Source organism: Alosa sapidissima, chromosome 2 (genome assembly GCF_018492685.1).
Source record: "Alosa sapidissima isolate fAloSap1 chromosome 2, fAloSap1.pri, whole genome shotgun sequence".
Classification (NCBI taxonomy): domain Eukaryota; kingdom Metazoa; phylum Chordata; class Actinopteri; order Clupeiformes; family Clupeidae; genus Alosa; species Alosa sapidissima.
In genome coordinates, this window is record NC_055958.1 from 17,358,697 (window position 1) to 17,385,071 (window position 26,375).

The 26,375-nt window shown below is 40.4% G+C and overlaps 4 protein-coding genes across 10 annotated transcripts in view; 2 read left to right on the top strand and 2 right to left on the bottom strand.

The window, feature by feature from the left end:
* Positions 1 to 14,878, bottom strand: part of abcb11a (ATP-binding cassette, sub-family B (MDR/TAP), member 11a) — a 28,799-nt gene extending 13,921 nt beyond the window's left edge. The window contains exon 1 of the mRNA XM_042065191.1: positions 14,829 to 14,878. The gene's annotated coding sequence lies outside the window, so the exon portion shown is untranslated. The remainder of the gene's footprint in view (positions 1 to 14,828) is intronic.
* On the top strand, positions 1,995 to 18,867 carry rdh1 (retinol dehydrogenase 1). Of its 2 annotated transcripts, none has more exons than XM_042065226.1 (7): positions 1,995 to 2,004; positions 9,876 to 9,991; positions 12,041 to 12,076; positions 12,285 to 12,612; positions 12,988 to 13,246; positions 17,785 to 17,948; positions 18,206 to 18,867. In XM_042065226.1, exons 2-7 carry the CDS (start codon positions 9,989 to 9,991, stop codon positions 18,421 to 18,423), a joined length of 1,008 nt encoding a protein of 335 aa, XP_041921160.1. In that variant the 5' UTR covers positions 1,995 to 2,004; positions 9,876 to 9,988; the 3' UTR covers positions 18,424 to 18,867. The 2 variants fall into 2 exon arrangements, with proteins under 2 accessions (XP_041921160.1, XP_041921168.1); XM_042065234.1 differs by lacking the exon at positions 1,995 to 2,004 and having other exon boundaries at positions 9,832 to 9,991; positions 18,206 to 18,443; positions 18,494 to 18,867.
* Positions 4,477 to 8,838, top strand: dhrs9 (dehydrogenase/reductase (SDR family) member 9). Its single transcript, XM_042065261.1, has 5 exons — positions 4,477 to 4,615; positions 5,382 to 5,699; positions 7,319 to 7,577; positions 7,692 to 7,855; positions 7,976 to 8,838. Exons 2-5 carry the CDS (start codon positions 5,384 to 5,386, stop codon positions 8,215 to 8,217), a joined length of 981 nt encoding a protein of 326 aa, XP_041921195.1. The 5' UTR covers positions 4,477 to 4,615; positions 5,382 to 5,383; the 3' UTR covers positions 8,218 to 8,838.
* The window catches only part of lrp2a (low density lipoprotein receptor-related protein 2a), a 65,537-nt gene continuing 58,020 nt past the window's right edge, over positions 18,859 to 26,375 (bottom strand). For 2 of the 6 annotated variants that reach the window (XM_042065179.1, XM_042065144.1), the window contains 11 exons: positions 25,703 to 25,923; positions 25,174 to 25,353; positions 24,691 to 24,810; positions 23,631 to 23,718; positions 23,423 to 23,490; positions 22,610 to 22,727; positions 22,362 to 22,497; positions 21,766 to 21,873; positions 21,458 to 21,574; positions 21,068 to 21,139; positions 18,859 to 20,380 (listed from right to left, as the gene is read on the bottom strand). In XM_042065179.1, coding sequence (XP_041921113.1) covers positions 20,207 to 20,380; positions 21,068 to 21,139; positions 21,458 to 21,574; positions 21,766 to 21,873; positions 22,362 to 22,497; positions 22,610 to 22,727; positions 23,423 to 23,490; positions 23,631 to 23,718; positions 24,691 to 24,810; positions 25,174 to 25,353; positions 25,703 to 25,923 — 1,402 coding nt within the window. In that variant the 3' untranslated portion in view covers positions 18,859 to 20,206. Of the gene's footprint in view, positions 20,381 to 21,067; positions 21,149 to 21,457; positions 21,575 to 21,765; positions 21,874 to 22,361; positions 22,498 to 22,609; positions 22,728 to 23,422; positions 23,491 to 23,630; positions 23,719 to 24,690; positions 24,811 to 25,173; positions 25,354 to 25,702; positions 25,924 to 26,375 lie in introns of all 6 variants that reach the window. The other 4 variants (XM_042065135.1, XM_042065151.1, XM_042065171.1 and 1 more) reach the window with 3 other exon arrangements.

Sequence of the window (26,375 nt, forward strand, 5' to 3'; positions counted from 1 at the left end):
TCCTAATAGAAAGCTGTTAGCTTCCCTAAGCTACAGGTAGGCTTATAAGGTAGGCCTATTTACAACATAAATTGTCAATAGTCTATGCTGGCGACACAAATAAAATCTCATTTGGAAACCAATGGCTTACGCCTTACAGTATCAAGCGGACTTAAACTGCCATATCGTGGCGAAAAGTTGTAATAAAATTCACACAGCTCCATGAGTCAAGGAAAGCGCGAATGAAGTAGCCACTTCTAAATGGGACCCACTACACAGTAGCTTAAGGTGTGTTGCTAAAGCAGCCATAATGAAATGAAGGAGTCATTGTTTGGATACTTCACACACGTGCTTTTTAATTTCACAGACTACAACTACCAAGCTGGAATCAAAGCACATCGATTCCCCTCTCACACCCTGCACGCACTTAAAACAAAATAAACAGGCGTCTCAGTCTCACGCATATAGGCAAAACTGTATCAGACCGGTAGCCTAGAAATCTAGACGCACCCTAGCGGCGGCAAATTAATTTGCTCAGCCTGTACGTCTAGTAGCAAACCATAGGAATTTGTATTGGCTAACACCGTGGATGTTATCCAATCACAGCGCTCTATTTTGTTAGAATCTTAAGGCAGGCTTAACAGGATAACGACAGTCCTGCGACGGTGAACAACAAGGAAGGTGGCTATGGCGAACGAAGAGCGGTTGTTTGAATTGGCGTTGGCGTCAACTTTGGAGGAGTTGGACTTGTGCTTTTCTTTGAAAGTTGAGCAACACAATGCACTTAAGTCATTCCTTTCGAAGAAGGATGTATTTGCCGTTTTGCCGACCGGATACGGATATGGTCCTAGCGCTGGCCTATTGCATGCCTAGGCAGTTTGAAAGACAATTCTCTGCCCGCCCCTTGGATTAAGCGAGGTGAATGGCTCGATTCCAGACTATACATTTCAATGATATAGGATGGCCCGCCAGGCTATCAGACCGGTGTAACGTTGGTAAATCTTCCATTGCACAGAATGATTTTTGTAGCACGTGCAACAAAAGACAGTCGAAAGATAGGGGCGATTAAAGCAGAATAATATTGCATTTTCATTTTTTACCGGGGGGGTGCAAATCAGAAATGAGTGATTATGGGCCAGGTTGATGTGGGCCCTTGAGACCAACATACCATAAAAGATTCTTCATCCTCAGTACCACGGTTCAGGTAGTTATTTAGGAAAAACTGCTTTTTTTGCGGTTCGGGGGGCCCAGCACGGGGGGGTGGGTGGGGTGGCCCCCGGGGACAAAACAAAATTTTTCCGTAAAAGTCTAGTGGGGCTACATACCCACCAAATTTCATGTGCCCCGGTGGTTCGGTGTCCCGGGTATCGTTGACCAAAAATTCAGGAAGTAGATGACGGGGAAAAAAAAAAAAAAAACTTTGACAATCCCTATATGACCGCTTCGCTAGCTTCGCTAGCGGCGGTCATAATAACTACAATCAGGTTGATTTGGTTTCATTAATGAGTATTCAAATGCACCAGGCCTACACTGTATTCAAGGGGAGAAGTATTCAAATGCACCAGGCCTACACTGTATTCAAGGGAAGAAACATACATGGCACCCTGAAGTGTTGCTCCATTATTACTGCTTTGGTGTTTCCAGCGACGTAGACTAAAGACCAGACCTAAAGATCAGACCTAATCTGACACATTATGCCTCACAAATTCTTGTGCAGGCCATAGTTTTCCAAACTGGATAATTGCAATGCATTGTTAGCTCAACTGTCCTATCTGTTTGTGTAGTGAGTGAGACCATTACAGATGATTCAAAATGCAGCAGACCATCTTGTCTTGAATCAGCCAAAGATGACATAACTAACTTTGCTGTTAGTTACTCTGCATTGGCTTCCTATAGCAGTTAGAATTAAGTACAAATCCCTCACTCTGGCCAAAAGGACACTGAATCTGCACCTTGCTATTTCAATTCCATGATCCAGCTCTACGTCCCGTCGCCCACTGTGTTCCTCTGATGAGCGTCTGCTGTGTCGACCATCCATTAACGCTAAGAGGTCACAGTCAAGACTCTTTTCTTCAGTGACTTCAGACAAAGCTTGTTTGCTTGTTGGTGGAATGAGTTAGCTAATGTTCTCAAAAAATGTTTAAAGACTCATATGTTCACCTTGCACTTAATTGATTCTGTTACAGATATATGGTTTGTATATTTATGGCTTCAAAATGAAAAGTCATTATTTTCATTTTTGAAATTTTATATTGATATAATTTTTGATATTGCTGTTATTATTACTATTATTATTATTATTATTATGCTTAATGAAGGTTTTTTGAGTTTATTTGAAACTACTAACTACTACTATTCTGTATTTATTCATAGGCCTACCTCAAGTCATGTTGGGACAAAAGCATGTAACAAATACCATAAACATAAACTATTTTCTCGAACTTGTTTTTGCTTTTCTGTGACGAGGTTTAGCTTAGACTTACAAAAAGCAGGTTAGAGACCATGGGAAAATGTTGACTCATTTTAACTTAGCCTTATGTGAAATTTACATCATCATGACATTTACAACATCTTAGAAATTATCAATGATGTGCTATAAAAGAAGTACAATGACCAAGAGGCCATTAGTCTGGTACATTTCTTATCAGTGGCACACTTTTTATGAACATATTTACATGTAAGGAACTGCTTGAAAATTAGGTAATCCATTTTTGGGGGTTTGGTTGAGGCCATCTGATCTCTGGTGGTGGTGTGTGCTTGTGAGCATGTGTGTGTGTGCGCGCTAGCTAAATATTAATAGTCTATGTATCAGAAAATACTTTTGGGACTTTGTAGTATTTTATAGCTTCGTCTAATTGTGTGTTTAACATAAAACAACAACCACACCTATGATTGTGAGTCCAGTCAGAAATAGTATTGGCAGGTCATTGGCCGCTCAGTCACTAACTTGCAGAGAGATGTGAACTTTTACCATCATTATTATCAGCTATTAAGTATCACCTCAGACCACTTCAGACAAAGCCTCCTACTCATGACTGGTTGTAAAATACAGGACAATCTAGTCATAGTCACTTAAATGGAGCCAAGAAAGTTAAAAGACATCTGGTTTAGCCAAATGTTAGCATGGCAATTTAATGTGATATATAAAATATGAAAAACAGAATTTAATTTACTCCACTACTGCTTGTTTATAAATCCCTAAATGTACCTAATGGGACCTAATTACCTAATGGGACCTAATTACCTATAGACATGCTTCAGCAGTACTCTCCTTCCAGACCTCTCAGGTCTCAGGAGAAACACTTTGGTGTTGGTATAACCCGCTGTTTGAACTAAACATTGTGAAGCAACTTTTAGCTGCTACACAGTTCAGCCCTGGACACAACTTTCAGATGACATCAAGCCCCAGCTGTAGCCATTTTCAAATCTAGACTTAAGACCAAACTGTTGTCAGATGCTTTCTGCTAACTGAAGGATCACTGAGTCACACTTTTATATCTGTCTTTTAATTATTCCACCCTGTGTTAATGAATTATTCTATTTAATGTATTTTACTTTTTAAACAATTAGTTTTGTTTTTATTTTAGCCATTGCTCTTTTATAGCACTGTATGGACTGCATTTTATTGATGTAAAGCTGAAGCACATTGAATTACCCCTATGTGGGCCCATGAATTGCACTATATAATCTAAATAAACTTGCCTTGCCTTTGGCCTAAACATTTTGATAGATAGATACTTTATTGATCCCCAGGGGAAATTCAAGGTCTCAGCAGCAGCATACATACAACACAAACACATTCTTTAACAGCAGAAAGAGTAATTAAAGTATATAATATAAAAACACAACTAAGCAGTAAGGACAGTAGAAGATAAAGAATATGCTAAATATACTAAAATACAAATTATACTAACACTTAATCTAAATCAATTCTAAAAACGAAGGTGCTCTGTGTGAATGAGTGTCATGGTGGTAGTGCAATGGTGATGGTGGTCATGGTGATAGTGCAAATGAGTAAGTCAACAGTGCAACAATGCAGAAATAAAGTAAAGTAAAGTCTATATATTTAACTATTTAAGAAAATGTATAAGTGTGGCCACAGTTCGGCTGTGGCATGGAGGGGGGGTTATGCATATGTGCTAATGTGCTAATATAGCACGCAAACAGTGAGGCATAAAGACAGTGGTACAAGTGGCTAGTGGACAGACAGTACCAAACATGGAGGGGGTGAAGAGGCAGACAGACTATGCAGAGAAGTCTATCTCTCCTCTTCCCTTAAGTGAGGCATTTAACAGTTCAACGGCCCTGGGGACAATGATGGTGGAGATTATGATACATCATGCATCTCTGAATAAGCTGTTTTTTCAAAGGACAAATCTTTCGCATGGTATACAAAATCTTCAAAACACTGTTTGTTGTTTGGTGTGATCAATCATGAGTAGCCATGAGTATCATGTGATAACGCCTTTAGCCATATAGACCTATTAATCGCGAGATGGCGCACTTGCATTGCTTGCATAGTGTAGTGGGCTCAACCGGAAGGCTCAGTTCACTCGCTTCACAGTGAAGACATCATATAGGCAGGCAGGCAGGCGTCAAAAAGATTGTTTGCCTACAGTAGGTCTACGTGATTCAGGTAGGTGAGCGCCTTATTTTAAAGAATAGAAACAAATAGGCTAACTCTAGTATTATGCATGTCAGTGATAATAGCATTAATGAACTAATACGCCAAACCTAAAGGGTGCATTTATCTGCTAAAAAGAACGTTCAAACAAGTTAGCCTACTGACAAACAAGTAACAAAATATTTGTGACTTTGCTACATTGGTGCTACAAGTTACAGTATTGACTAGGCTGCATGCATGTAGAGTAACAAGGCGGTCGTCATTGTTTGCTTGTTTCCACTGTGACGGTCGGTCGATGTGTCGATTTCTTAAAGTTTGGCTATTTGATACAACGAGCCAACCTGTCAGGGATGGACGGTAGTGTTTATTCTTTTGGAGCCTACTGTGCTCATGTCCAAATTAAATGAAAGTTGGAGTAGGGTAACCATGAGAATCAAAAATCCATTGTATGCCTTTAGTTACAAACGTTTAGAAAATTACTTTGTCAGATACGTTCTTGATATTTTCTTCCTGGTGCTGATTGTATTGACAGTAGGCTAATCAAGTGATGACAACTATTTTTATTCAACACTAAACCGATACGGTTAATAGTTTACAACTTAAGTCAAGAAGGCAGACATTTTGTGTAATGGCTCACCACGGACTTTGACCTTCTGACCGTTTAGGCCTACCCTTCACGTCATTAACAAATCCTTTACAGTGAACTAAGTTTTTATTTAGTTCTGAATGCTTACTCAATTGCACATGCTTACAGGTGATCCTCTCATTTCCTTTTCAGAAATGTTTTCCTATAGTATTCCTCTCCTGGTGTCATTGCTGTTTCTTATCCGCTGGTTCAGGGAAAGGAAAAGAGTGCCTGATCCATCAATGAAGTATATCTACATTACTGGCTGTGACACAGGCTTTGGGAACCTCCTAGCAAAGCATCTAGACCAACTGGGCTTCAGAGTTATTGCAGGCTGCTACACAGAGAAAGGAGAGGATGAACTGAAGAAAGCAACCTCGGATAGACTGACAACCTTGGCCCTGGATGTTAGAAATGCCGACAGCATCAGCAAAGTAGCAGCCAGCATAAAAGCCCAGGTTGGAGAGAGAGGTTAGTTTTTGAATGCATGAAGCTGCATGCTCAGTTTATCTTGATAAAGTATTTCTAGAAGAAAGATCTCAGTAGACCTCTAAATGCTATCCCTATTCTTTTCTGTTACAATGAAATTGGGCGAGTGGAGAGTATTGTTGTGCTCAGATGAGATTGTTCTAGAACCCAGTTGATGCAAGGAGGTACTCTGAATAAACAGGAAGACTAAGCCTTATCAAGATGTTTCAACACAATGTTGTAATGCAGGTAATGCATGCAACATGTAACATGAAGGAAGGCCTTTACGGATCCCTCGTACATGTGGCACATTTGTACGAGGGCAGCCGGGGCCTACTGGTTAGGGCTTTGAGCTTGTAACCGAAGGGTTGCCGGTTCGATCCCGGACCAGTAGGAAAAATGTGGGTGGGGGAAGTGGTTGAACTCTGCTCTCCCATGTGCCCTTGAGCAACGCACCTAACCCCTCACCGCTCCCCGAGCGGCGCTGTAGCTGGTAGCTCACTGCTCCAGGTTAGTGTGTGCTTCACCTCACTGTGTGTTCACTAATTCACAGATAAATGATAAATGCAGAGACCAAATTCCTTGTATACGCAACTATACTTGGCCTAGACACCTGATTTACAATTACATTTGTGACTGCCACAAGTCAATGTGCATGGTTGTAGAATCTCGCAATAGTAGTATTGCTAGTTGAACAACATAGCTAAAGTTATCTAACCAGTTCAGTAACATAAGTTGCTTGATTATGATTAAGAAAATGTGTAACCCCTTTCCCATTTGCTGGAGGGAGTGGCACAGAACATTTTCACAAAGTTGGTCTACATTACCGTGAGACAAGGTCCTGAAAACAATGACTATAAAAAAAGCCATATTTGCTAATGTTTTGTTTTGCAATGTAAACAGGAAGTTGATATGCCAGTATAAATCCAAAATGGAGTTGTGCATAGAGTCTATTGTCTTGGCAGTTATCCAACATAATCGCATTTATTTGAAGTACACAAACATATACAGTATGCCGATAATCTTAAGCACTTACCCTGATCATGAAATTACCCATATTATATTACATTATAACGCTACATCTAATCCTGTCTTGAGGTTTAAATGTGACAATGAAATGTTGAATGTGCAATGTTGCAGAAAGTCATCAGCATTACAAACAAATGATAATCATCTTATTATGATGTATGGTTGTTATGTTGTATGGTTTATTGTTTGCACGTCAGCTATTGATCACACATTTTAAAAAGTCGATACTGGTCTGGGCAAGTTTATTGGGAGGAAGCCAAATAGTCAAATACCAGGTGTGCCGTGTGTATCTAGTGATGGTGTGAAGTACCTTATGGAAATATTATGATATACTACACTCTATACACAGCATGTAGAGCGTTTGAAAATAATTGAATTGACACTTTTTGGTTGGTCTCTCTATTAGCATAATCAGACATGTACAGGTATAGGTTGAAAAGGCTGCCTGTTGCCACCACTGTTCTTATCCTTCAGATTGAACTGTAACACTCCCTTCAACAAGTTGTGTAGTTATTGACATAAACTGACTGATAGGAATTTTATGACCTCTATTATCATGTCCAACCCAAACCAAACTTGTTGGCTGTTGACAGGTCTGTGGGCTGTGGTGAACAATGCGGGAATATCTCTTCCCTCTGCCCCCTGTGACTGGCTCACTGTCGAGGACTTCCGACCCATGCTAGAGGTCAACCTGTATGGTGTCATCTCTGTGACCCTCAGCGTTCTACCTCTCATCAAGAAGGCCAAAGGCCGCGTGGTCAACGTGGCCAGTGTTTTTGGCAGGATCAGTCCATTCGGTGGTCCATACTGTTTGTCAAAGTATGGAGTGGAGGCCTTCAATGACAGCCTAAGGTAAATTTTGGAGGGGTTTTTATTTTTTAGTGGCTTGAATGCTAAGCTATTTGCTAGTCACAACCATGTGAGAGTAACTGTAAATTGTATTCACTGTTTTTGTTTGATCCACAGGAGAAATATGGCCCCTTTTGGAGTGAAAGTGTTGTGTATTGAACCTGGGTTTTTCAAAACAAATGTGACTGACTCAAGTATGATAAAACAGAACCTGCACATGTTATGGGGCCGATTACCCCAAGATGTTAAGGATGACTATGGAAGTGATTACATGGATAGAGGTAACCCTAATTCATTTACATATACGCAGTTGATAATGTTATTAACGTGGTGGTTAAACTGCTATTATTATCTAAAAGCTTAGCTATTGTGGACAAATGACCTCTTTCTTCCCTGGCTAGTGGGTGTAGCGTTGGAGTCCAGGTTTATGAAGATGCTGGACAGTGACCTGATGAAAGTGGTGAGCAGTATGGAGCACGCTGTGACAGCCGTGCATCCACGAACCCGCTACTCGCCTGGCTGGGATGCCAAGTTATTCTGGCTACCACTCTCCTATATGCCAACCTGCTTCGCAGACCTCCTACTGGCTAAGGATGCGGTGAAGCCTAAAGCTGCCTATGCCACACAACACAACCATGCTTAGACCAGAAAACAAGTTATACAACTGTGTTTTCTGGTAAACTAACAATGCACTTTGAATGTTTTAGTTGCTTATTGTGTCTTGTAAAGCTGCCATTTTATCTGTAAGTTCCAGTTAAGAATGGCAGGCTGTACTGTAACAAATACCATGCCATGCCTAATGAATAACTGAGACCAGAAAAGACTGAAGTACTAATGTACTATTTCTAAGGTTACTAGTGCTGTGAATATTAATATTAATTAGGCATGGAGGCAAATCTATTGCACTCTAAAACTATGTACATGTTACCTTGAAAGTGAGGGAGTTGTAAGAGTTGTATTTCACAGTAAATGGCTACACACTGTGACTTACATTTATATGTGCAGAAAGCAATGAGCAGTTGTTATGTTGTGATCCTTTTGTGATTGTGACAGTAAAACTGAATTGGGGAAAGACGTGGGGTGCTGGTCACATGTAAAATACCACTCTGATGAGTCTATCGGGTCTATATTTCGTTTTACTTTGTTACCACCTGCATAGTACAAAAATATTATTGATATTTCACAAATTGATATTATTGATATTTCACAAATATTGATATTTCACTTGTCTTTTTTCAAAAAAGAATAAAACATTCTTGAATCATGTTATATGCATTTATGATCACACAACAAAGACCTTTTGGATATGGACATCTCCAATCAATCGTAGGTGGTTTCACATTCAGGGTAAGCAGTTTGTTTCAAAAGTGTCAAAATTAAACCTTGAAATATCTTTATTTGTTTTAATACACATCTGTTGAAGGCTAAACTTATAATACTTACAATTATCATCATGTATTTTCTGGCACACATACATACACATACTACATATGCAGGTAATCTCAGGCACTTGCCCTGGTAGTGAAATTAAATTACCCATATGTCTCTGGAGTTGAAGGACTGTGCACAGTACTTATGTGCCTTCACCTTTAAAGCACATGTGCCATTCTTTTATCCAGGGTTCCCACTCTTAGTCAAATGTAAAATTCCATGAATTTTCCCTGACAAAAAACCTGAATTTCCATGACTTACGATATAATGAATGGTACAATATACCGACTAATGATTTCAGAGCAGCCACGTAGCATTCAAGAATCTTTTACTTTTTTTTAGAGCAGGAGATGAATAAATGTGCATTGAATAAACAATGTTGAGCTACTCAAGCAAGCAGTGAGTGCTAATAACCAGATATACACCAATTCTGAATGGAAATACATTTGTATTAATGTATTTTGGCAAGTACATTTTAAACTGCTACAACAAAATTCCCTGATATTCCATGACTTTGCCCCAAAAATTATAAATTCCCTGACTTTCCATCTTTGGAATAGACTTTCCAAATTTCCATGATATTTCAGAAATTCCATGACCTATGGGAACCCTGTTTATCAAATTGCCAGTTAATTGTTTTCAATTTGTGGAGAACTGTCCTGTGTAACAGCGGAAGTCCATAACTCAGTTGTGCAGAGATTTCTGACGGGGCCACATTGTGCGTGTACAGGGTTCATGAAGATCATTACACAATGGTCACAGACATGTTTACCTGTGTGCCTATATTCAGACCTTTGACACTTCGCCGCTGCAACTCAGCCCCCTCACCAAATCTTTGGCTCAACATAGCACAGAGGACCAGAGAACAAGTCAGAAGTAACTGCGTTCAGTCCACAGTGGCGTTTTAGGTCTATAAGAAGAATATTTGAGAAGGACTTAGGAGAAAAAACATATGAAACGCTGAGCTGCTTGTGCTTGCAATCATGGTGAGTTCAGTGAAATACTAAACATTAATATATTCTAAAATAATTTTATTTTAACTCTACACAGTCAGAATTGTCGATTCTCTCTGCTTTTTCTGGCTGTACATTATGCATGAAAGTAAGCATTAGGATTTAATTTCCACTATGAAGAGTTAAACAGCACATGTCATCTGGTGGTGGAGTAAAACAATATCTTGTTTTACAGGGCTCCCTCAAATCTGTAGCCTGGGTCAACCCACACGAACCTATTAGCAAATTTGAATTCACTCTGCAGGTTGGTCTGGAAACGAGCCCATTGAAGTCCGTTTCCAAATCACCAAATACCCAGGAACGTGTATTTTCTTTGGAATTGAGTAAACGACTGCATTTAAAACCTTTGTTTCCAAGAAACATATGCTTGCTGCACTTCTAAAATGGTTTGGTAAGACTTTAATGAGCAAACTTTCATTTCACTGCAGGTTACATTGGCGTCGGCAGCTGTAGTCATGTACACACTGTGCATACATTTTTTTTCACGGCTTTATTTGTGAAATTATTCAATATAACTACAATAAAAATAGCTTGTGTAATGTCTTGATTGAAACATGCTTCACGCGCAAATGATAGCCTGTTTGGGGCAAAGAGAGCGGACTTTTCCTGATTCATAGCATAATGACACATTAGAAGGCTGATGATTGGTGTAAAATTTGTCGTAACATGATAAACAATTCTGGCACTTAAAAACGCAACGTTCCATTCAAAAATCATTCAAGCATAGTGCGTCATGAAAAGAAAACAGCAGCTTAATATTTTTCAGGCATTTAACAGTAAAAGACGCACTGTTCTCAGTAGTGATGCTGACAGCAGTGATATTAGGCACTCTATTTGGAAAATTTTGCCGTTCAAGTTTCAAGATTGATAACTAGCCGGTTAAGATTCAGTTAACACGTAGAGCACAGTAATTTCCTGTGTATTAGCCGCATTGTGTATAAACCGCAGGACAGTGTTTTATGCAAGCTAAAAAAACAAACCCATATTAATACCTTATTACACGGCTCTTCATAATGCTGCAGAATGCTCCATTCACTTGAATGGGCCTTCCCAACGTTCGGTGGTCTGCTATTTCTCGATAACAGACCGTTGCTAAGTATAACAGACCGCTGTCAAGGAAAATGGGTTTTGTGCTTCTAATTCACGTCTTTCATATCACTACGCAAGGACTGGAACTTCATTCAAAAGTGAAAGCAGACGGTTGATCAGCTGTGTTCTAAAGAATGTTTGATCAAGTTCAGCGTGTGTTGTTGCGAACTATTTGTTTCTCAGCAAAAGCCACGATGAAACGGTAACAAATAGGCTATAGCCTAGGTTGGGACCTATTTCCCGATAATGACCGGCGTTCTATACATTATCCCTTATATATGAACTGCCCCTCTGTATTAACCTCATAGTTGAAGAAATTTTGCAATAGTATAAACCTCGTCTAATAGTTGGGAAATTACGGTATGGATCATTTAAAAGTTTGGGACAACCAAGCAGCAGTGCAAGGTATTTAGGGTGTTGCAAGCAAATCCTTATTGCTAGTACAGTAGGTTACTAGGGTATTAGCTGTTTTTTTCTCCAACACAAATTGCGAAATTCGCGACATAGGCTCATTGGTTTATTTCCCTTTTTCGCGGGTTGGGGTATGGCACCCTGGGCCGCACATAGTGTGTACTATGGAATACAACCCTAGCGGCGCCCCTGGCTGGTTACACCTGTGGAAGTCATAAAACGGGACGTTGGAAACAGGCGTCAATGGGCTCCTTTCCAGACGGGCCTGTAGAGCAAATTCAAGGTTTGTCTGGGTTCACCTAGGCTATTAAATCCGCAGTTAATGAATATCTCTATATTTACAAAATGTGTGAAGAACATTTTCACACACTAACAAAATGTGAATCTGGACCTACATTTGTTCAATTGTATGAGTCCAAAGGTTTATGTATAGGCTACTATTTATTTAAGGGAAAAGGCTGGGGGGGATTTCCGTATCACCATGATCTCTGAACTCACATTTGACCTGACCTATTTCTACAGGTGACCGAAGTAGAACACGCTCTCCCTTATGATCAGGTGAGGATGAGTAATTTTGTTTACTGTACCCTGCCTACCCAGTGAATTTTTGGCCTACGTTAACCAGTAGGCCTAGCCAATGTTTTGAGGATGTTTCAGCAAACGAGTCTAGGCTACAATGTTGAGTAAGTTTAGCCTACAGTAGGCCTAGCCTAGAAGTTTAATGTCCTTTAAAACATTCCTTTACTCGTTGTTTCTGTCATTACAGGTGTTCGCTTACATATTTTCTCACACATTGCTGTTTGTTGCTGCCACCGTCTTTGTTGTTTGGTACATCAGAGATTCTTTGAAGGTTGACGACTTCGATCAAAAGCATGTGTTTGTCACTGGTTGCGATAGCGGGTTCGGAAACCTTGTGGCCAAGCAACTTGATCGACAGGGCTTTCACGTAATAGCAGCATGTCTCACGGAAAGAGGTTCGTCTGACTTGAAAACTGCAGCCTCCCACCGGCTGAAGACAGTTCTGCTCAATGTTACCGACAGCGCGAGCATTGAAAGGGCGGTGGAGATGGTGCGGCGCGAAACTGGGGAGCGAGGTAAATCTGACAGCAGGGGGTAGATAGGGTGCCAGTCTGAGGCAAGTACGGTGGAAGATAAAGTGGAGAAAGGGGTTCTTGACATCCTGAAACTGACCCATAAATCTGCATATTTTTCAAACCACTTTCTTTGGATGGGATATGTAGCCTAAAAAAAGCAATTTGACATCGACAATGAGGCCCTCATTTTGAATGGATTTATAACACTTACTGTAGGGCCTGCTGTCTGTTTGTATTGGTCCAGGGATGACCCGTTTAGTTCAAGAACATAAATGCAGGACTTAATTCCTGGAAAACATACTGAAACAGAATCAGAAATGTTATCTATTTAGTATTAGTAAACAAATTATGTAATTCCCATTGCTCTTGTTGTAGGTCTTTATGGGCTGATAAATAATGCTGGGAGGTCCATCCCTATTGGACCCACAGAATGGATGCAGCTAGAGGACTTCCGGAAGGTTCTGGATGTGAACTTAATGGGTGTAATCGAGGTGACCCTCAAATTCCTGCCCCTGCTGAAAAAGGCAAAGGGCAGGGTGGTTAATGTGGCCAGCATCCTAGGCAGGCTGTCTCTGGTTGGTGGAGGGTACTGTCTGTCCAAGTATGGAGTGGAGTCTTTCTCAGATAGCCTCAGGTAAAGTAGGTGCATGTTTCATAATTTCGTTTAACTGATCTGACCTAACCTAACTTCACCATTACGCTTAACTGATATGTTTGCTGAAGAGAGAACAACCCCTCTAGTATTATCAGTCCCTGTCTTGGTTAGTTTGATGGATTTTATTCACTATGATAGAGACACACTGTGGGAACCTGTCAGTTCCATTCTCACTGGCTGTCTGAGATGTCACTCATAGGAGAGTCACTCCCCTTTGTCAGCCAAAGTGACTCCAGACTGTTGCTGTCACATGGTTGTCAATCAGAAAAGCCCCTTTCTGTCAAGGCTGTTGGATATTTTTCAGTGAGAGGTTTGCCTTGTAAGACTACCTCTCTGGGGCATTAAAAAAATGTTTCTTGGGTTCCGGTTTCCGACTGACCCTGTCAATTTATGTGCGACCCAAATTTATTTTATGAGCTTGGGGAAGAAATAATCATTTCTCCCATTGACGTTTGGAAAAATTCGTATCTAAAGAGTTTTACAGCATGTCTTAGGCTATCCAGCTACGGCATAACTCATAAGCATACAACATATCATTTCGAGTGAAAAAACGAGGAGAAAATCCAAAAAAAGTCAAAGGTACAAGACTGTGTACATATTTTCATTTCCGAGCAAAGGAACTACTCATCCCATAAACCACCGCGCCTCACTGAATAATATAGGCAAAATATGGGATTTATTTTTGCCATTTCCAACCGGCGACAGCACGCGAACCCTTTCCTCCAAACAGTGATTTTTATATAGTGAATGTGCAGTTAATATCAGTTATTTCATGAGTAATCGTGTAAATAATAGTGTTTTGATATTGAATTTTATATTTATCATCGTGTATTTTATATCGTGTGTGTGTGAACGCGGTTAACGTTAACGGCAGTGCTTCGTAACGTTACCTGACTCATCCTATGTCGTCATCACTGCTCAGTCGGGCTGATAAATGGACTGGTGCATGGTCTGCTCTTGGACCACCATATTCAGTTTATTAATTTGCCGTGAATTATTACACAAAATGTTCATTAAATGCACGAAGTATTCCTAGGCTACAGTAAAGACATTCCTATTCAACATATACTTAGTTGTTTAAGCGCTTATGTGTTATGGTTTATATAATGTTGTTTTATTTTAATTGGGCTGTTAATTAATTTGACATTATTGTTTATTATTGATATTCTCCTTAATGTAGTCTTAGCATATCATTGTTTTTATATTATTGATTGAATTGACATTATTGTTTTATTATTGCCTTTCCCCTTTTTTACATTGCTTTTTATTAGGCTATTGCTTGAATTGATATTATTGTGTACTACAACTATTCTCCTTACTATATTTGACCTACATTTTAATCTGTTCCCTGTTCAATTTTAAATATTATTATGTTGTTTTGTATTTATGTGTAGCTTTGGACGCTTTGGACAAAGGCGTCTGCTAAATCCATAGACTGTATATATAGTTCTATATATACAGTCTATGGCTAAATCCATAACCATAACCATACAGTAGCCTAGCTAATGTTAACTAGCACTGCTAGCAGCATTAACGTTACCAACCTTCCTGCTTAACTCACCACAACTTTGTAGGTCTTGTCCCTCATGCTGGCCCTTACAACACCCACAAACTGACTAAGTTCGTGTGATGTATAAAGCCCAATCCTTGTTGATACAAGTACCAATATTCGTCAAGAAAGCTTTTAATCACATTAAGATTTTCGCCATAGGCAGTAAAAGACTCCGCCATCTTTGTCAATATTTTTCGCTGAGAAAGTTTCAAACTATGACCATAACGGCCTTTCCACCAATCAGAGGCATCACTGTGGGATTGTTCAGGATTGTGGGTAATGAAGTACTTATCCAAGAGACCGCGAATAAAAGGCATTTATCTCAAAACAAGGTTAGTGCCCCATAGGAAGGGAAAGTGAAAACCAGCGCCCCAAGTGGTTGCGTTCCTATCGAAGAGCAGCTCCAATGTTAAGTCCCATAGACCTATTTTTTTTTAAATACTGTGAAGCCAAATCAGCGATCTTATCCACCAAAAATATTTTTCAGTGTCTATACAGTAATAATCTTCTAACTGTGAAAATGTCAGACCATATTTTTTGCCTTATTTAAAAAAATCGAAATGGCTCCTTTTGTTTCATAAACGAACTACAAAAAAGCCACGTGACTTTACCCTTCGACCTTACTCACGGTAGCATGGTTTGTTTATTAGCCTGGTTAGCATTGCCACTTAACACTTACTGCCAGCTCTTCATGTGAGTAGAAGCACAACACCAGTTATCCAGACATAAAGGTTATCACCACGCGGTTTACATCACCTTCCGTTATTACAAAAATATGTAAGCCAGTTAAGCAAATTGCTGTATTGATCAGTTAGAGATTAAGCCCAAACCTGTGACGTCACATGCAACTGTAGTTTGTTATCACCATGTTACGACAAAAACTCAAAACAATTAAACTGATCCTAAAAATAAGGTATGACCACTTGAAGCAATAGAGGTGACCCCAGTGCCTAACATATGGAAGGCATTAAATTAAGATCCCAATGTGCACCGAGATATATTTTTTCTAAAAAAAAATCCCATCCCCTCCGCTAAACTCTAGGAACGCAACCACTAGATGGCGATGAGATTACTTTCCCTCCCTATGAACTCTTGGTGTCTATAGGAGCATATACAATCGCTTAGTACAGCCGTAGCTGGTTTTAAGTCTACCACGTGCAGTTAAGTTTTTATGGCGAAAACGTAAAACTATTAGGCTATTCACTTTACATAGAGGTCATACCCAACATGTTTACTGGCTATATAACTAAATGCAATGTGTAATTGTTTTCTAAAGTAACCTCATCACTGGAAGGAACACTGGACGAAGTCGTAGTACTGGAAGCCATGTTAAAGGAGAATTCCGGTGTGATATTGACCTAAAGTGTATTGAAACATGATACCGAGTGTGAACGTATGTCTCATAGCCCATCTCGACTTGTCCCCTGCACTCCAAAATCTGGCGCTAGTTAGCCGATGCTACCAACAACTTTTTCAGTAGTGGTGCTTCGGCATCGGGCTAGCCATGCAAATAAATCACTGTTTTACACCCATTTACGAGGCTCAATGTATCTCCACACTTCATTGGTAGACTTCCTAGGGCCCTGACATTTAAAACGAGACATTGAGAACTTTGAAAAAGCACTGGTAGTTTACTTACAAGACGATTTATACAGACAGTATCTTCACGAAGTTTAACGTTTGCAGCCATCTTGAATTTAGTCACGATAAGTCGAGCAACGAGTAAGAATGAACAGGTATGATAAGGGATCAGATTCCAAAAATAATTCAGTGGAAATGCATGGATTCCAGTTTCTTCCAGTAGCAGCAACTGGAATCCATGCATTTCCACTGAATTATTTTTGGAATCTGATCCCTTATCATAGCTGTTCATTCTTACTCGTTGCTCGACTTATCGTGACTAAATTCAAGATGGCTGCAAACGCTAAACTTCGTGAAGATACTGTCTGTATAAATCGTCTTGTAAGTAAACTACCAGTGCTTTTTCAAAGTTCTCAATGTCTCGTTTTAAATGTCAGGGCCCTAGGAAGTCTACCAATGAAGTGTGGAGATACATTGAGCCTCGTAAATGGGTGTAAAACAGTGATTTATTTGCATGGCTAGCCCGATGCCGAAGCACCACTATTGAAGAAGATGTTGGTAGCATCGGCTAACTAGCGCCAGATTTTGGAGTGCAGGGGACAAGCCGAGATGGGCTATGAGACATACGTTCACACTCGGTATCATGTTTCGATACACTTTAGGTCAATATCACACCGGAATTCTCCTTTAACCTTGGCATGAAACGGCCACCGTAGGAGTTAAAATGCGCTCGGAATGGGAGGGGCTAGAAAGTAATATTCAGTTGGTTGTCATATAGAATTTCACCGCTAGATGGGAGAAGTTCTTACACAATGTAGCTTTAATATGAATTACAAAATATATGAATGTATTGAAACATATGACATAATGCCATCTCTTTAGGTGACTGTCTTTTTTGGACAGTTCTACGAAAGGTTATACTGCTTTGTGAATTACCTCAGTCAAAGCATTTTCACAAATAAAGTAGGCCTACTTTGATTTTCTGTAATCCTTACTGTTTACCTTTGATTATCATTTTTTAATAAGCATCAAGACGATCAGTGTGATTTTGGTCTTACTAACCTTAATGGTCCTACATAAAACATTTTTTTTTAAAAATCGCAACTATTTTTGCAATTTTCACTTCCTCCCGCAATTTCTCCACAAGAAACAGCTAAAAACACCGCAACTTCCATCCAGGCATTTTAGGTCGCAACAGTCTCAAAAAACCTGGAGGGACTGATTTTCTACCTATCCTTTACTGCCACTGGGGAAAAAAAAAAATCCCTACCGACCCATGGCCTCAACTGACAAGCAACAGGAACCAATGCCTGGTCCGATACCTTTTTATGCCTGGTCCGAATGCTTTCCAAACATGGTGATTTATGTTTTCTCTCGAGTGCAGGAGGGAAATGAAACATTTCGGTATCAAGGTTAGCATCATCGAGCCAGGATTTTTCAAGACAGCCGTGACACGTCTGGATTTGATTGATGCCGACTTGCAAAGGCTGTGGGACCGCCTTCCCTCTGACATCAGAGACTCGTACGGACCCCAATACCTGGAGAAGTGTGAGTCATCCATATGCAGTATTATAAGTATCTTATATTTACACAATGAAAGATAATGTATGTTACAGGCCTAATAAAGGTAATGAGCTTATTTTCAGTAGGTATCCTGTTATGCCTATTATCCTAGGTATCCTATTGTGCATTCAACAAGAGACAGTGGACACAATATGCAATTCTAATTCTAATTAAACATACCTGTAATGCCAGTTAATAGTATTAAATGGGGTAAAGTAATGCAAATATCTCTTCTTTTACAGACTTAAAAGCTCAGAGTTTCTCCATGAACATATTGTGCAGCTCTGACATCTCCAAAGTGACTAGTTGCATGCAACACGCCCTGATGGCCAAGCACCCGCGGACTCGCTACGCTGCAGGATGGGATGCCAAGCTCTTCTGGATACCCCTCTCCTACCTCCCTGCGTTTGTAGCGGATTTTATCAACGATATTCTTCTACCTGCTCCCAAGCAGTGTTGAATGTAGTAGGTGGAAGTGATGTGTAGTGTAGTGTAGAATGAAAGGGGTAAATGTAGTAAGTGGAAGTGATGTCATCTTTATTAAAAAATGATGTAAAAAATACCCCTGAAGTCGAAGTGATTTTCACTTTATGATTTTAGTATCAGCATTTGCAATCAGCATTGAGGAATGATAATTTGACAAATTAATATTTAGACCTCTTTTTTTACAATGTTCCAAAACAGTATTCCAAAAAGATTTTAAATACAGTATGTGCAAGAAACAAGAACTAATTGTTATATACCATAAGTGTAAGTGTGGGGAAATTAATTATTGTTTGTTGAATGCATTGTGCTAATGTCAGAAGAATCCTTGTTATCAGAAAGGCGTTGTGCTTCTGTATGTCAACCCAGTCATGTATATAACCTTTGTGTCAAATAATAATGCAACTTTTACAAAACAAAACATTTATTTGATTCTTTCTCAGCAGCATCAATTTGTTTTCCAATTCCTGATTACAAACCAAACATTTAGGTGCATCAAGAACAATCTATAAATTGGGATGCTTGTCTTCTCATCATTAATATACAAAAATCACAGGGAAAAATGCACAGGCCACAATGAAAACAGCTCACTTGATGCTCTCTGTATCCATAATGGATGTGGTATTTAAAGTGTCTCAACATCCACAAAAAGGAGACTAATTGTACAATACTACATGGGCAACAACGGGGCCATAATAGAAATGCCTAGCATGTTTTTAAGAGGCCATTTATTGCATGATTATTATCAGAGAGGCCACTGCATCAAAATATATTCACCCTTTGTGAAACACTTTAATCTCAGGTCAGCTGAGACAGTTAGGGTAAGGGGTTATTTCTTTTTATGATTTATGTTTCAGTCCAGTAAAAATAGACACATGCACTTTTGCTTCCTGAGCAAAAGGATATCAACTTTACAGACTACCATCTCTGAATGATGTCAAGACAGAACATAACTAATTATTATCCTTGAAAAGAGACAAGCTCGTAAATAGAATCCAGTTAAGGCATTCTGTGCTTGGATGCTGGACTCTGACTTCCACTTAGAAACTTAGAAAAGAGACAAGTGTGCAAACATGGCTTGGGTACAATGTGATTCAGTAGTCTTAACATTGCTAAAATTTCCATTAAGGACATGATCCCAAGCAGAGGACCAGTCGCTGTTCAATTTCTATTTTCCAGTTCATAAATGAGGTATATAAATATGCAAAACCAACTGCATTTGTCTCCAGTTTTAGTTTAGTGGCAAAGTATAGACTGAAGAATGTTTAGACCTTTGTTACACATAATATACTTTTGTTCTCAATGCACTTAACTCATCCAAAAGATATGCATCTTCTTGAATTACTATGAATATGAATCATCTATTTTCCAGATATTATCAACAAAAATCTTTTTTTCTTTCAAATTTACAAATATACAACATATTTATAACATCACTCAGCAGCATCAGTGCAAAGATATACATATAGTACATCACAATAATAATAATAAAAAAAATCATAAAACAAGAATTGGCATAAGAAATATCAGAAGGCATCGTCATGAAAGACCTCTCTTTTCTCTCCACTTCTAAAGTAGTTTCTTCTCTTTTTCTTTTATTGTCTTTCTTAAAATAATCTTTAAAATTAATTTCTTTTTGTACTCAGGCTGTGTATAAAAATAGATTCTGTGCAAAGCAGAGTGTGTCTTTGATTCCCATGTGTAAGAGAGGGTGGGGGTTGGGCATGGGGGGTTGAGGTGAAGTGGGGGGTGGGGTGGGGTTATACGTCGCTGTCTTCTTTGACGAGGTTGGCTGTGTCCTGGAAGGTGTCCTCAGTTGGGGAGAAGGCGCTGGGCCGCTCCTTCTTCACGGGTTTGCTGGGGGGGACGAAGGGCGGTGGCTGATTGGAGGACGAGTCCCCACCACTCTTCCCCGCCCCCTGCTCTTCCTGCATCTGACAAATAACAAATACAAACTTAACAATCTGCTGCATGGTAAACGCCATACCAACAACAAAGTGTTTTTATTCGAAAGGTGCAATATAAAGAGTATCAAAAAAAAAAGTGCTTGCAAACCTAAAGCATTTTGTAAGCATAATATTTCTGCAAATTTAGTACAGAAAGTTGACTATTTCATTGTATTTTTACGTATTTTTATGTTAAATTCAAATTAAAGAGATTTTGGTGGAAAGTTGTCGATATTTGAGCTCATTAGCCCATCAAATCACACCACTCCCTTCAATGCTTCTGAAGCAATGCGTTGATTGTCTGTATTTATTTATTGTTCGGTCCGACTACAATGTATATTCCCATTTATAGCACCACCAGGACTGTCTCAGTGCACACGCTGAAGAAACAGCTGGACAACAGAGGAGCAATTTGCTGAATTTGAAAAATAAATACTCAATTATAATCCCTACCTTTCATGAATGAAAAATATTAATATTATTTAATAGATAATATTTTGCATAAGTCCTACGAATCCTACGAATCAATATGTGAGTTTAGGAACATGTTTTGAAAAAGATTTTTAAGAATACATTGCACATTTAATGTCCATATGAGACGGACACTAGATAGCAAGCTATTGTAAATCCTTTACATATGGCGTATAGTGGTGTGACCTATTCCACTCCTCTTACCTCTGAGTAGCTAGGATTTTCAAAGGTTGTGCCTGGTTTCAGTTTTCTTTTGAAGAAGCTCCACTTGGACTCCTGAAAAACCTTTAAAAAAAGCAATACACTGTAGATTACACCAACATTTACTCTCTAGGAAAGCCTACTGGAACAACAGGCCTAAGTAAGCCTTCTTCATCTGTAGTCTTCCTCTAAGTACAATTCAAACCAAACTTGACCCTTTGACAGCAGACATGTTGCTTAACAAAAGTCACATGGCTAAATTGAGTCCACAAAGACAACAAACCAGTTTCATTAACACTATTTGATTTGATTTGATCGTAGGATCTGAAAGGGTCCACCAAAAAGCTAGAGTTAGGAAGTCTGAACTGAAGTTGAACGTGCCGCGCCTCTCACCTGTGTTGTGGCGGTGCTGACCGGAGTGCTCTTCACCTCTACGGCCCGTTGTTTGCTGTGGTACACCGGGTTATCAAAGTTATTTTCTATCTGCTCACCACTCACATTCACCGTCACCTGGAGGAAAATCATGGGCCTTGTGCATTATGCACTGCGGTGCTGAAGACATCATTGACAACTATTTCCAAAATTTCAAACAAAGGATCCACAACCCAATATTTCATGCATTAACAGTTTAGATAGATATATACATATGATGCAATATTATATAAAACATGAACACTCATATGGAATTTCATCCTCAGTACCTGTGTAGCATGGATGACTGCGGGGTCACCAGATGGGCCAATAGAAGTCGAATACAGAGGATTCTCAAACGTTATTGGCTGCTGTCCTGCGTTGGTGAAGTTCTCATCCTGATGGAAACATTTGCACAGGTCAGACTGCACCAGGAAGTAAACAGCATGCTTATCTTGCTTAAGCTGCAGTAAAATTATACATTAATCTTCACACTGCCCCATTCATTATGTCCATTTGGTTTAACAGTTTCTCACAATGTGTAGTAAACCCTCAACGTGGACAGTCAGGATCAAGCTCCTCCACATTATACCTAAGTGCATCATAAGCAGCTTTGCATGGAATCCTGAAAAGCCTTTAGTTGAACATTCACACCACTCATTGCCACTCATCATAGATCAGGGGCCTGGCTAAGGGGAGATATCGAGCCCGCTTTATTCTTTATTAGTGCTGTCAATGATGCGCTGGTGCCAGTCCTCCTCAAACAGCCAAAAGGTCAGGAAGGGATTTCATGGGGCTAAGAGCATGGCTCAGCAGAGCTCTGAGGAGTGTAGTTAAACAGACGGCATTGACACGCCTCAAGTGCACATACGGAGCGTGTGTTTACCAGCTGCATGGCGCGGTCGATGAACGACACTCCCAGTGGAGGGGGCTCCAGGTCCATGGTGACATTGTCTCCCGAGCGGAACGAGACGCCGTTGCCCGTGTCGCTGGACTTCACCAGACTGTGGAGACTGCTCAGGCTACAGACACAGCAGGAGAGAGGAGGAGGGACAGAGAGAGGAAGGGGTTAACACGTGAGGCCCCCTGAAAACTGAGGATGTGGACGTACAGACAGGTAAAGAGGTGGGCTACCTGGGCAGCTTTGGCATTGAGGGGATGAAGGAGCCTGTGCGCTTGTAGTTGAGGAAGACTCCCACCGCCAGCGCTCCTGTCACCAGAATTATGATCACGGCCAGAAGCACCGCTACAGCTGGGGCGAAAAGAACACGTCATCATCATCATTATCATCATCATCATCGGTCACTACTCAAGCATCTAACTCCCCTCTGGAGAACGCTCACAAGACCAACTGGGGCAGTACCCATGGCGGGCAAGACGGAAAGGCCTACAGTTTAACTAAGATGCTACAACACAGTTACCACATAAAACACATTAATTACTTTACCAAAAAAATAGCCTGACATACAGGTGAGAACTGAGTGCAAAAAGTTCTCATTTTCAGCAAAGGAGAAGAGCTTAGTGATGACCTTGCAGTTTGTTAATTATAATCTATCATAACTCTCTCATAATAATTCCATCAATGATAACATGTCTGATAGTGAGGGTGTTTAGTTTTAGCCGAAATGTTCATTAATGTCATGATTCACCACTGCGCCTATGAGTGTGAGTGAAGCTTTAACAGACGGAGGAGGTTTCTTATTCAGCCAAGGAGTTCTAAAATCCCATGAGACCACTGACAGTCTGAAACACACCACAGGCCTGAGGTCGACCTCTGTAAAAATGTCTGGCCCATTTCCAAGGCTTCGATAACAGAGCAGCCTTGAACAGTAATGAGGTGTTTTAGTTTTGGGCTGCATGTGGACACCAGTGGTGGGAGTATGATAAAGCTGAAAGTCTGTTGAGAGCCATATGATGCTGGAGGACTTGTTGAGACTTGTGGGATACCTGTTCCTGCAGGAGCACCTCTGGACATCCCCATCTCACAGTAACTGCCCCGATAGCCATATGGACACCTGGACAAACATGAGGTGGACATGTTGTTATTGAAAACATGGCCTCAATCACCAATAAGGACACACCATGATGGTGAAAAGACATGCATGTGCAGAAATGTAACCAGACACAAAATGCAAACACATGCATCTGAACTCACTTGCACTTCGGTTGGTCTCCATCATTGTAGCAGGTACCTCCGTTCATGCATCTGCATGCAAGGGGCATTGCTACTGCCTCTTCAATGGCTGCAAGGTAGCGACAGCCATGCACCAAACGTTACCACAACATTACACAACACGGTCACAGCATTTCATCACCACATTACAACCTCCCTTCCAAAAAAGTTGTGACACTGTGTAAAATGTAAAAAGTAAACCCATATTTAGATGCAAAAGGACATGGACAACATATCAAATGTTGACACTGACAAATTTGACTTTGATGAAAAATATTCACTCCATGAATAACATGGAGTCTGCGTCCTCTGTCCTTAAGAGGAGAGGGACCATCCAACTAGTTATCAGTCAAAACCCAGCATCTAGATAGATAGATAGATAGATAGATAGATACTTTATTGATGCCCAAGGGGAAATTCAAGGTCTCAGTAGCATACAGACATCACACAACAGACATCACAAGTAGTCTGTAGTAATCTGTAGTCTGTAGTAATCTGTAGTGGTATGGGGCAACAGTGATGCATATGGCACGGGTAGCTCACAAATCTCATCCCGTATTGGGCAAGAATAGGACAACATTTCATTCTTAAAACTTCAGTAACTGGTCTCCTCAGTTCCCAAATGTTTACGACGAAATGTAAACACTGTCCCCTGGTCAATCTTTTAGGAGGCGTGTTGCTGGCATCAAATTTAAACATATATTTTCCAAAAAACAATACGATTTCTCTGTTTCAACAATCTATATTATGTCTTTGCACTATTATTAATCCAATAAAGGGCTTACATGATTTGCAAATCATTGCAAATTTTTTTTTATTTTTTATTTTTTATTATTTACATATTACACAGCATCCCAACTTTTTTGGAAACAGTGTTGTAGGCCAACATTGTCACAACATCAAACAACAAAGTGTCATCAAGCACAACATCTTGGCATGCTGACAGATAGCATGGGCAGGAAGGCAGACAGACAGGACTGGTGACAGCAGACACACACTAGGCTGTGGAGGTGAGAGTTACTGTATGTCTGCTCGCTCTTACCTGCATCACACTCGTTGGACTGGAAACCCAGAGGACTGGAACCCTGGGGGCAGGCGCAGGTGTAGCCTCCAGGACGCAGCAGGCACAGGTGACTGCACACGCCCTCGCAGGGGTTGGGCACTGGGACACACACACACACACCAGGAGGATCAGGCTCAGCACAGGTTAGCACAGGGACTTAAAACATGAGTGTAGAATGCTCACTGGCAGCTGAAGAATTCTGAAGCTGGGCTGGGCTGGGCTGTCTTTGTCTGTGAAGGTGTGTGTGCACGCAACTTTTGACTTTTGCCCGATTTTCAAAAATGAGGTACTGTGGGAATCCTTGGATAAAGCCGAGGTCAATCTTTGAATTCTTGATATAACCCATACCAGAGCTGCCAACCCTCACACATTTGATTGGTGTAAGAGCGTGTGGAGCAATACTTGTTGTGACTTGTTTGTGGTCACAGTAAGGGGAGAAGAGAAAGGAGGCCTTGGACTCACCAGAGTGGTTGTGTCTGTGCTCCTGGTAGATGCGCACTTGAGTGAGCCATGGGTTCACTGTCAGCACCCTCACTTTGTCTCCCTTCCCAAACTTGTCCACCTTCCACACCTCTCCACGCTCCTTAGTGGTCCAGTACACATGGCCCTCAAAAACGTCAACACTGTAGGGATTGCCTATATCTACAGGGTGCAAAACAGACAGGCATTATAGACATCTGAAGAATGTTTATGACGACATTCAATATAATGGCAGCATAAATCATCCACACATTGAATGTGGGTAAGATGAAATTCAAGTCTGACAACAGGCAAGATTTGTTAGTCAAGCTGACTGATTGTGTCCATGTAGTCGGCCGATAATCTTCCACATTAAACATTAGACACTTGGGACATCAATTTACAATAGTTTTATTTTGTTTAATTTTGAAAAATAACACCCCTAAACCTTACTTACTGCAATCAGCATGTTTTTATTTGTCATTTCTGGCGTTGACATTGGGTAGTAGATTGTATATACTGCAGCACTGACCTCCAGACAGGATGATTTTCCTCTCTGTGCCGTCTGCGGTCATAGACTCGATGATGTTCTCCTTGGAGTCGCACCAGTAGATGCGTCCCCCGTTCACGTAGTCCAGAGCCAGTCCCGTAGGCCAGCCCAGGTCCTCGTCCAGTAGGATGCGCCTCTGCTGCCCGTCCATCCAGGCCGACTCAATCTTAGGCCTCCGGCCCCAGTCTGTCCAGTACATCATTCTGCAAAGATTGTTTGGTAACACTTTACTTGACAGTATCGACATAAGAGTGACATGACACTGTCATGAACACATGACACATGAACCCGAACCCTAACCTCTAACCCTAACCCTAAACCTAACCCTAATCTTAACCCTAACTTGTTATGACAAAAAACGAATGTCGCTTAATCACTTAAGCGTTATGTCATAAACGTTTATGACTTGTTTATGACACGTTCATGACAGTGTCATGTCACTCTTATGTCGATACTGTCAAGTAAAGTGTAACCAATTGTTTTTTTTTAAATATCTTATTCCGCGCTACCTCATAAGGATGGACAAAGGCAAATCAACACACCATCAAAAATGACAAAACTTTTAAGGTTGCAAAGTAGGTGTGATATGTATACAGTGTATTAACACATAAAGTATCGTTCTATATTAAATGTGCTCTGCAGAGCAACAGATTGT

Bases quoted from the DNA above. Each gene is read 5' to 3' on its own strand.
- dhrs9 (XM_042065261.1), top strand. From the start codon at position 5,384: ATGTTTTCCTATAGTATTCCTCTCCTGGTGTCATTGCTGTTTCTTATC. The intron at 5,700-7,318 runs GTTAGTTTTTGA...GGCTGTTGACAG, and splicing joins AGCCCAGGTTGGAGAGAGAG to GTCTGTGGGCTGTGGTGAAC. The intron at 7,856-7,975 runs GTAACCCTAATT...TTCCCTGGCTAG, and splicing joins AAGTGATTACATGGATAGAG to TGGGTGTAGCGTTGGAGTCC.
- rdh1 (XM_042065226.1), top strand. The intron at 12,613-12,987 runs GTAAATCTGACA...CTCTTGTTGTAG, and splicing joins GCGCGAAACTGGGGAGCGAG to GTCTTTATGGGCTGATAAAT. The intron at 17,949-18,205 runs GTGAGTCATCCA...CTTCTTTTACAG, and splicing joins ACCCCAATACCTGGAGAAGT to ACTTAAAAGCTCAGAGTTTC.